General features: G+C 43.1%; 1 protein-coding gene across 1 annotated transcript; it reads left to right on the top strand.

Moving 5' to 3' along the window:
* Positions 1–1,170: 1,170 nt before the first annotated feature.
* Positions 1,171–9,709, top strand: LOC120639695 (protein transport protein Sec24-like At3g07100). The gene is made up of 13 exons (XM_039915573.1): positions 1,171–1,325; positions 1,460–2,467; positions 2,552–2,690; positions 5,637–5,827; positions 5,930–6,037; positions 6,164–6,367; positions 6,508–6,739; positions 6,851–7,000; positions 7,085–7,241; positions 7,738–7,865; positions 7,959–8,281; positions 8,644–8,829; positions 9,017–9,709. The coding sequence occupies exons 2-13, from the start codon at positions 1,472–1,474 to the stop codon at positions 9,242–9,244; spliced, it is 3,042 nt and encodes a 1,013-aa protein (XP_039771507.1). The 5' UTR covers positions 1,171–1,325; positions 1,460–1,471; the 3' UTR covers positions 9,245–9,709.
* Positions 9,710–11,409: the final 1,700 nt, after the last annotated feature.

Genomic DNA, 11,409 nt, shown 5'->3' with positions numbered 1-11,409 from the left:
TTGGTAAGAAATGTTTTAGAATGTTTCGTTCTTTATAATATTGATTTATAATAGCAGGAAAAAGTCTAAATTACTCTATAAAAATAGCTAAAGTTTGGATAACTTTTTAAACTATAATTTGATTCAATTTATATCTTAATTATGCAATTTAGTTCATTCTACCCTATAATATAATTTGTCTTCTTTATTTATCTATACACAAGTTGAAGTTTAATTTCAAATTTTGCATGTAATAGTGGATATCATATCACAATGCATATGAAAAAATTTAGTTCATATAATTTTGAACTCCAAAGATTAATTTATTATTAAATATCCTAACCTATAAAAATTGATAAAAAAATATGAAGTATTTTTGTAAAATGTGTTATGATGTGTATTATCATCTTGTAAAACTTCGACTTAAGACTCCACCAATGCATGAAAAAAAGATAAATTGTATAAGGAGGTAATTGAACCAAAGTACATAGTTAGGGTAAAATGAACCAAACTTAGGAGGTTATTCAAACTTTGACTACAATTCAGAGAAGTAATTTAGATTTTTTTTCCTTTATGGTATATAAATATGACATCAGTTTATTAAGTTAGCGTATATCGACATTAGGAGTAAACCAATGCCGATTGCTGAAATCAAGAGAAAAACTAATCTCTATATAATGAATATCCGTGGAATTTATAATATGAGTGATTCTATGATGAGTAGTTTGTACAATGTTCGGAAACTTGTCCCTAGTTTGATCCGGGCCGTTTAGTTGCAAACAAAATTTTTTTTGGATGTCACGTCAATAGTTTGACCAGATGTCAGGAGGGCTTTTCGGACACTAATTAAAAAATTAATTTCAGAACTCACTTGGAAATCACGAGACGAATCTTTTGAGGCCTTTAACCGCATCATTAGCGCATGTGGGTTACTGTAGCACTTATGGCTAATCATGCACTAATTAGACTTAAAAGATTCGTCTCGTCGTGTACATCCAAACTGTGTAATTAGTTTTATTATTTAATTACATTTAGTGCTTCATACATGTGTTTAAAGGGGAGGTGAAAATTTTTGGTAACTAAACGGCCCCGAAGGAAAAGAGTCCAAACGTTTTTTTCGTTGAATTTGATTGAATCGGAGTAGATTTGATTGAGGAGGGGAACTGGGGCTTGCGACAGACGAAGCCGGCACACACTCACAGGTCTGTATTTTCTTCGTTTATTAACCCTCGCTCGCGTCGCGTCCTCCGCATCCGGCTTCTGCTGCCCCCGGCGCCCGCGTCTGCCCCACCCGTCGGCGTGCTGGTCGCCGTCGCCGCCGGAGCGCTGACTCGCCGCCGATCCTGGTACGCCTCCCACCCAATCTAAATGCTCCCTCCAGATCCGGCCGCGCCGGCGAGATCCGTGCGGCGAGCACGCGGATCACGCGCATAAAAGGGTTCTGATCTCATCTCCCTTCCGCCGCCGCCCGATCCCGCAGGTGTTCGACGCGATGCAGCCGCCTATGGGGAACGAGAGGCCGCCGCCGCCAGGCCGCCCTGTCTCAGCTTTCGTGCCCGGCGCCGCCGTCCCGCCTCCACCTTTTGCCGCCGGTGGCCCGTTCGTCCCGCCGCCACGGCAGGGAGCGCTGCTGCCTCAGCCTGGTGCTGCGGCACCCCCTTTCGGGGCCGCGCAACCCGCGGCAATGGGTGGCTACAGGGGTCCACCGCCGTCCCAGGTTCCCTTTGCTGCCGCGCCACCGCCTCAGCGGCCTTTCACCTCCGCACCGCCGCCTCAGGGCCCTTTCACCTCCGCGCCGCCATCTCAGGGACCCTTTGCCTCTGCTCCACCGCCTCAGGGCCCCTTTACCTCGGCTCGACCATCTCAGGGCCCCTTCACCTCAGCTCCACCGACACAGGCCCCCTTCGCTGCTGGACCACTGCCTCAGGGCCCCTTTGCTGCCTCTGCACAGGCACCTTTTCGGCCCCCACCATCGTCGTCCCTTGGGCAGCCACAATCTCCCACCAGAGGTTCTTTGCCTGCACCGAATTATGTGAGGCCGCCACCACTACAGTCGCAAGGGTTTTACCCTGGTGCACAGCCTGTGAACCCCCAATTCCCAATGTCAAGGCCAGCATTTCAACAGCCAGTGCAGACCATGCCACCCCCGCCGATGGGGCCGACTGCCTCGTTTGGTAACCAGGCAGCATATCTGAGTGCTGGGCCTCCAGTTGGAGGCACACTACAGAGCTTAGTGGAGGACTTCCAGTCGTTAGCACTGAGTTCAGCGCCAGGGTCGCTTGACCCTGGCGTTGATGTAAAAGCGCTGCCAAGGCCATTGGATGGTGATGAGGAGCCAGTTAAGCTTTTGGAGGCATACCCATTGAATTGCCACCCGAGGTACTTCCGGCTAACAACCCATGCGATTCCGGCATCTCAGTCATTGGTCTCCAGGTGGCATTTGCCCCTTGGGGCTGTGGTACACCCTCTTGCAGAATCACCTAATGGGGTAATGAACTAACAAGCTCTTTCATTATTTATACTTTCCAGCAAATGGGCTCGTTTCTTGACATGCTTGTTTCCCATTACTCAGGAGGAAGTGCCAGTTATCAATTTTGGGTCAGCAGGTGTCATCCGTTGTCGAAGATGCAGGACATATATAAATCCTTATGCAACATTTGCAGATGCTGGAAGGAAATGGCGCTGCAATCTTTGCACCTTGCTCAATGATGGTAATATCCTGAACTTCAGCTTGAGTACAATTTTGTGTGTTGTGAAATGGCTGACAAAGATCATACTGGTACTCAAATGACTGTTATGTCTGATTACTATTGATTTGAACCAGCCATCATCATTTCCCAAAATGGTGTAACTGCTTATGACATTTTGTGGTATGGATAGGAAAGATTATTTCATTACTTCGAATGACATGGTTTGGATGCATAACTACTAACGACCTTTCCTCAATTTCCCTTCTACTATGTTCTTCTTGATGTAGTGTGATGAACTAGTGTAGTGTACGACCATCCACTCCAAAATAATAAGGTGTATAGTTTTCTCTCCGCTTTCCAATGTATAAGGGGCATGCTTACCTTTTACCTTCTTCTCCCTCACTTATTACCTCCTTGCTCACCTAGATATGCTCACTGACTGTTCTTGCATGTCCCCAACGTGATTAAATTAAATAGGGGGTCCTTGCTTATTTCCTTCTCTATTTCTCTTGGTTTCACACCCGTCTTAGTTCTTGTGCCTATAGAGAACAAGCCCTATAATTTGAAACGGAGGAAACAAAACTTTGTAAGAGGGAAAAATTATGATGTAGAACTGTTTACACGAAAACTTTACTGTAGGATTGGCAGGTGAAATATTCTGTCCATCCTATAGAGGACGGGCCTTTTTTTAGCAGCATCCAATAGCCAGAAATGCAAAACTTTTTTAACCTGAAACATGTGGAAGGGATAGGGTACTTTTTTCTTTCTTTTAAAAGTTCTATTCGCAACTAAATATTCTGTCGCTATTATTCAGATGGTAACAGCAGTCATCTATTAATACTACATGTAAGTTCCAGTGAGAAAGAAAAGAAGAAACTGTTTAAGAATTTTGGTAACATTAAGCTTGGTTTGGTTCAGTTGATGTACTATTTCGGAATTTCGGTAACATTAAGCTTGGTTTGGTTCCAGTAGATGTATTGTTTCATCACGAATTGCTATGGCATAAAAGGTCCTTCCAGGGTTTAATATTTCTGAACTTATTTATTTCATTAGAAAACTTATTTATAAGTGCAGTCTTGAGAAATGTGAAATCTTATCTGTCTAGAACATTGTGCTTCACAGCTCGTATTATTTTGTTTTCAAGCCTATTAATTATGATGATTACCTAGCGGCATATTCTTTTCCTATTAACTATAATAATGAGATAATAGGCACATGCATTCCTGTAACTGTTGATGGCTGGGATAGTTTGCTGCTATTAGATATGACAAGTGGCAGGATGTCAAAGAAATGCTTGACGCTTTGTGTGTTCTATAATGCTAGTCATTTGGCTGGGTTTGGGAATAAATACAGCAGGGGCCAAAATCTAATGAATTCTGCAGAAATTAACTAGTTGTTTTCAAGACAATTCAAACAACAAATCATATACCGAAGGGGGGAAATTCAAATCAAACTTTGACCTCTGCGTTGATCTTCAGATTGCATCCTGAACTATAAAAACAATTATTTTCAACCTAAACATTGCAATCATAGTTCTCACGGCGCTACGGCGACTCGTGGCGACCTACCCCCCTCACAACGCCTAGGCGTATAAGGCGCGCGGCGAGACGACGCCATAGACATCCTAAAATATACCCATGACAGCAAAATTTAGTAGTATATACATACCTTTGTTGAGCTGTATACCCAGCAATATACATGACAGCAATATACCCAGCAAGCAGCAGAGCCAGCACTAGCAGCAAAGCAAGCAGCAGAGCCAGCGCGAGCAGCAGAGCAAGCAAGAGCAGCGAAGCAGAGGGGAGGGGACGGGGAGACTGCAGATGAATTACCTGGCCATTGCAGTCTTGCAAAGGGCCGCACGAGGCCGCGGACCAGCTGCCGTCGACCAGCAGAAGAGGTGCAGAGGAGCCCGGGCAGCACAGCGGCGTAGAGGAGCCGGGGCCGCCGACCAGCAGATGTGGCGTAGAGGCAGGGCCGCACGGGGCAGTGGCCTCGCGGATAGGCGGAGATGCGCGGCGGTGCAGGGGTCGCCGTCGCCCAAGATTCGCCCAGGCGCCGCGAGTTCGTCCGCCTCCCTCAGTCCCTCTCGTTCTTCCCTCTCTCTTTCTATTCTCTCTCGATTTTGTAGGGATTGGGTGGTTTTGCCGCTCGATTTCGCGCCCGCACCCTTGATTTCCCGCCCGCCCCTGTCCGAGCCTCGATTTCCCGCTGGGCCCTCCGATTTCCCGCCCGCCCCTGGATTTCCCGCGCGAAACCCCATCTATGGCGCCCGCCTCATCCTCTGGGACACCTAGACGACACCTTACGACGCCCAGGAGGACGCCTCGTGCCTAAGGCGGACGCCATAGGCATCCTGGCAAGGCGAGGGGGACGCCTACCACCACGAGCACGCCTTGTCGCCTAGTTGTCGCCTAGGCGACGCCTTAAGAACCATGATTGCATTATCATTCAATTAACAGGAGGGCATGGCCAATTGTGGCCACATGAAGATCCAAACTGTGCTATTCTAGGCCTGCCTTTCTATAGGATTCCTTTATGCTAGCTTATGCTTATCATCATAATGTAGAGCTTACATCATTGGCTGTAACATCATGTCCATCCTAGCTTGACATGCACTCCACAATAGTGGTAAAAATTGTTCCGGGGAGTCTTGAAATTGAGCTATGAGGTTATAATAGCTTGTATTATAGTTCAATATTTTAGGATGTATTTTGAGATCAAAGGAGCTAGCATGCCATAGTTGTGGTGTTGCTTCTGTGCAAGAGGTATTTTGCTTTATTGTATCCTTAATTGTAGGAGAAAGGAAAAATGATTGTAAATGAGTTATTCGTCAGATTTAACTATTCTGCATAGAAATAGTGCCGGAAGACAGACTCTTCTTTCGTACAATTTTCATCCTGGGCTATACTAGCAAGGTTCTCCCATGAGCTGCTTTATGAAAACTCATGCTTTCCTTTCCTGCAGTTCCTGGAGAGTACTTTTGTGCTCTGGATGCTAGTGGCAGAAGGTATGATACTGATCAAAGACCTGAACTCTCTAAGGGAACAGTAGAGTTTGTTGCTCCGACAGAATATATGGTGCGGCCACCAATGCCACCTTCCTATTTCTTTCTTATCGATGTGTCAGTATCTGCAGTTCGAAGTGGATTGCTTGAGGTATGGTTTTGTCTGTTTCTTTATTTTTTAATATTACCGAGTACCATCTTCTTTTACCCTTAACAACTCACAATATTACTGTCTTATATGCCCTTTTTTTAGGTTGTTGCAAAGACAATCAAATCATGCCTTGATGAACTTCCAGGCTTTCCGCGAACACAGATAGGATTCTTAACCTTCGACAGCACCTTGCATTTTCATAACTTCAAGGCATGCCCTACATCTTAGTCATTCTTCAACTCAAAGTTGCACCTTTTGTTTCGCAATATCTCATTAATTTTGAATGTCGATTCACGTGTCACACTGAAATAACCCGTATTTTCGTTCTTGTATCAGTCTTCTTTGTCACAGCCTCAAATGATGGTTGTTGCTGATTTGGATGATGTTTTTCTGCCATTGCCTGATGACCTCTTGGTTAATTTGGTTGACTCCAGACATGTAGTCGAGTCATTTCTCGATAGCTTGCCAAATATGTTCCATGACAACGTAAATGTTGAGTCTGCTCTTGGTCCAGCACTTAAAGCAGCATTCATGGTTATGGTATGATTCTTAATTTCTACTCTATTCATATCATATTTGAATTTGAGAATTATCATTAAAATACATATTTAGTTATTCCTATATACCTTTATTTCCCTATTTTCGCACCAAATCATGACAATTATGGCATCCCTTTGTAGAGTCAAATTGGGGGGAAGTTGCTTGTCTTCCAGAGTACATTGCCATCTCTCGGTATTGGTCGTTTGCGACTTCGGGGAGATGATGTACGTGCATATGGAACGGATAAGGAGCATACTCTGAGGGTACCAGAAGATCCCTTCTACAAACAAATGGCTGCTGAGTTCACGAAAAATCAGATTGCAGTGGACATATTCTCTTTCAGCGAGAAGTACTCTGATATAGCTTCCTTAGGTGAGAATTTGCTTGCAGAATGTCTGTATTAATGTACCTTTGCTTTTTTTTTTGCAGTGCTATATTTCTTATGCTATATATAAAATCTATGCTATATATAAAATCTTGTAGGATCTTTGGCAAAATATACTGGTGGTCAGGTGTACCATTATCCATCATTCCAGGCCGCTACACATGGGGACAAACTTAAACATGAGCTTAGTAGAGACCTTACACGAGAGACTGCCTGGGAATCTGTTATGCGTATCAGATGCGGAAAAGGTTCATCCACAGCTACATTTATCTTCATTTCTTAATTTCTCTTTGGTAGTTTATAATTCCATCTTACTCACATCTATTTTTTAGGGGTACGGTTCACAACATATCATGGTCATTTCATGCTTAGATCGACAGACCTGTTAGCCCTTCCAGCCGTTGACTCTGATAAAGCTTTTGGAATGCAACTGTCTCTAGAGGAGACCTTAATGACCACCCAGACTGTATACTTTCAAGTGGCACTGCTGTATCCTTTCCTCTGAATCTGATTTTATACAACCATTATTGCTTTACAAGCATTCTTCTGCTCATCCCTTAATTCTAGTGCGAAAAATCATTGTTATAGATGACAATTTTAACATCACATATCACTCCTTCAAATTGCCATTAGCAAAAGGCTGTTTGGTAGCAATTAGTTTGGTGACAGTGTAGTATCGTATTGGAAGTACTAAAAAACTATGCTAGAGTGCCTAAACTGATAATGCTAAACAGTCCAAACCCATTTGTTTAGCCAAAAAGTGGTCTACATGTCCGTTTAATCATGCTCAATGATCTTTTAACACAGTTGGTCACCATGTAGTGTTTGCATATGGTTTCAAGAGCCAAAAGGCCGTTTAGGGGAGGTATCACACAATGTTGTTAGCAGTATGTTGCACATAGTGCACATACTTTTTGTTCCTTTTTTATGTTTGTAGAATATTATGCATGCAGATGATGCTTCTTGTGTCCTTAATAACCATTAGATACACATCTTCCTCCGGTGAAAGGCGTATCAGGGTCCACACAGCAGCTGCACCTGTGGTCACAGATCTTAGTGAAATGTATCGTCAAGCAGATACTGGTGCCATTGTCTCATTGTTGGGTAGAATTGGTTAGTAATATATGAACGCCCTTCCTCTTTTAAAATTTCATTATACATGTTATATGGTTATTACACACTTTATTGATTATTGCAATCCTGCAGCGGTTGAAAATTCTCTGTCTGATAAGCTGGACAGTGTCCGACAGCAATTACAGTTAAAGCTTGTGAGAAGTTTGAAGGAATACCGAAACTTATATGTTGTACAACACCGGATAGGAGGGAGACTGATTTTTCCAGAATCTCTAAGATTTTTGCCATTATACATCCTGGCCATCTGCAAATCTCTTGCCCTCCGTGGAGGTTACGCAGATGTCTCTCTTGATGAAAGATGTGCTGCTGGTTTCAGCATGATGATACTGCCTGTAAAAAGGCTGCTCAACTTTGTCTATCCTTCGCTGTACAGACTTGATGAAGTATTGACAATGGTATTTTGTTCCCACAAAGCTGATTTGGATGCTTTTAGCCAGTGTGGTGGTTGTAGATTTGCCATGTCCAAATCACTCAAATCAAACCTGACGTGAACAAAAAATGATTCTACTGTGGCCACTTGCATAACATCTGTTTAGTCTGTTGAAATCCTAGTAATAATGCTTTTAATTTTAAAATGAAGTTTCGTTGATATTGAAAACGTGATAGAGAAGCTTCTGGAATTATAAGCGTTATAATTGAATTATGATATATCTATTTGGTGAGCTATTTTCCTGGTGTATCTGTAGTCAATTCTGTCTTATGTGTGGTTCAAGCAAGTTTACCAAACACTAATCAAAACTATCTTTGAATTTTGCAGGAACCAAATAAGATTGATACTTCATTGAAGCGGTTGCCATTAACAATGCAGTGTTTACATACAGGAGGTTTGTACCTCCTTGATGATGGCTTCAATTTTATTGTGTGGTTAGGTAGGATGCTCCCACCTGAACTTGTGAGCAACATTCTTGGAATCAGCTTGGCAAACTTCCCTGATCTGTCAAAGGTACACCTTTCCTATGCCGTAATGAGATTGTACACCTCTGTTCTCTTAAAACAAAGTTTATTTCAAATTCTTCCATGTGAACTGTCATTTTTCCCTATAAATGCTCTTGTATGAAAATTTACTGTAGATGTGTAGTGTACCACATTATTTTGGTTTGCATGTGCATTAATGGAAGGGTACATTGCAGATTCAGTTGAGAGAATGTGACAATGAGTTCTCGAGAAATTTCATGAAAATACTAAAAAACCTGCGGGAGAAGGATCCTTCTTGTCAGCAGCTATGCCGGGTGGTGCGACAGGGTGAACAGCCAAGAGAAGGCTTTCTGATGCTATCTAACCTTGTTGAGGACCAGATGGCTGCAACAAGCAGCTATGTGGATTGGATACAACAAATTCACCGTCAAACACAAGGCTAATTATGATGACGGAACAGGAAGCTATGCTTGAAATTTTTGCCTAATCCACAGCTGCAGAATGTAGATTCAGTTGCTGCCAGTTCCTAATCATTCTCGCAACACCATGGCAGACCAAATTTGCAAGCCAGTGGTCCTGTATGTCTCCTGTAAGCAGCATTTGACTGGCGAACAAAGATTTTACTGTTAATATTTGCCCTTGTGATTATTCTTCCTTTTTTTTCCAGAGTGAGAATACAGCTGTTGTATCAGAATAAGTAGGCAACATATACCATTGGTATATTATACAACTGGGGTCGTATAGTAACCTGTGCGTATCTTAATTGTGTTCTTTGCTGTTCAGAATTCTAGTCGGGTTCAATTAATTAGCATTTGGGTTATCAGAAGTTCACTGTGTAAATTCATTTTTGGCTGAGTCTGGTGTACCGGGACGGATCATATTTAACCCTTGTACCGGTTTGGACAGCATGATCTTTTCAGTTTTGTTTGGACCACAATTATCTTTTAGTATTTCTTTTCAGTGTCTACAAATTTTTCTAATCAGTTTGGAGAAATTGTTTATATCTCTCTCTATCTCTTGTACTACCAAAGTTTAGCAGAGGGTGACTGCGTCGTGCGATGTAAATGCTGTCGGATAACGGACTGCTGATGGTCAAATGTGGTATCTGCGCCTGATGGTAAAATGTGGTATCTGCGCAGACTGCCAACACCTGCGCGGCCGACTGCGCATGCCGCCGCAGCGCGGGGAAGCTAGTGTCGCGATGCCGCTGGCCACCCTCCTCTCTCGCTGGCCTCCCACTCGCGGCACGCCCTTGCGACTCATATGAGAGGTAACCGCGTCATCTTCCCCATATGGGAGTAGATTATTTGGTGGGGGGTTGTGTTCGTTCGTACAATCGTACTTCATGCGTTAATATGCAATTCAGTGCCTGATTTTGTGCAGACCTCGAGGATTTATGGACATTGGGCAAGTTGATAAGAACTTTGTAGATGATGAAGAGCTGGCAAGGGAAGCCATTGTGAGAATGGCCATTGGTGAAGTTAGATCAACAGAAACTCCACCACAACCTCAAGGTTAAGAAAATGAAGTAAACAATTCAAGTTTTCAATTGTAAGACAGCTGAACCTCTTTGGGGCAGCTGACCCTCCTCATCCCGGCTGAACCAGTTACACTCAGCTGGGCCGACCTTGGACTTCAGGTTTTAATAGTCCTGGCCAAATCTCTAAACGGGGGTTTTCTTATCTCTGCTAGCGGTACTCACCCACCGTCAAATATGCATCACTAAGCTCTATGAAAGTGCATCTAGGCCCCAATCAGTTTTGGTGAGTTGAATGACAATATGATTAAAGAACTAATATTTTTATTTGATATATCACTACTACAGAATTCTTTTTGCAGGTGGGCAAAAAGGCCTTTTCGAGGCGGGCAGCCCAACCGCCTCGGAGCCATCGTCACGGTTAATGGAGGCATTTACGAAGGCAGGCGGACAACTGCCTCGGTTAATAGTTTAACCGAGGCGGTCGGTTTAAGACAACCGCTTCCCGTTAATATACATTAATGGAGGCGATTCCCCTAAAATGACTGCCTCGGTTAATATTTTTAATTGGGGTGAACATCTTTAACATGACCGACTCCGTTAAGATTTTTCAAAAAAAAGCATATTTGATTTTGAATTTGAAATCGAATTTGAAAACCAAATCAGAATACACACTTACGAAAGGGTAAACACACATATTACATCCATTTATGTGTTGATCCCATTTACATAGTATTTCATATTGTATTTCACAAATATATTACATCCATTCAACATAGCATACATGTTCAAATGATTACAAAAGCTATGGGCACCTAATCGAGTTCCGGCAGCTTGTAGTCCTTCATGTTTAGTTGGGTTCTCCAGTTGCATAGTCTCACAAACTTGTCGTCCGTTGCTAGCTCATTCTCGTCATAGAAGCAGGTACCCCCAACATGACAACATTGGTCAGTGACAAACTTACAAATGTCAGATATTGTTTGGTTGATGCTTGTCTTTTCCACCCTTGACCTGCACTACCATCCTATGGATTTCTTGAGCTGTCGCCAGCTTTTGTGGTAACTTTCGCAAGTCCCGAGGTACGCACAAGTATAGTATTCACACAATACTGACTTTGCAGGTTGCTTTGTG

Source organism: Panicum virgatum, chromosome 7K (genome assembly GCF_016808335.1).
Source record: "Panicum virgatum strain AP13 chromosome 7K, P.virgatum_v5, whole genome shotgun sequence".
Lineage (NCBI taxonomy): Eukaryota > Viridiplantae > Streptophyta > Magnoliopsida > Poales > Poaceae > Panicum > Panicum virgatum.
This window is presented reverse-complemented; position numbering and strand designations above follow the sequence as displayed.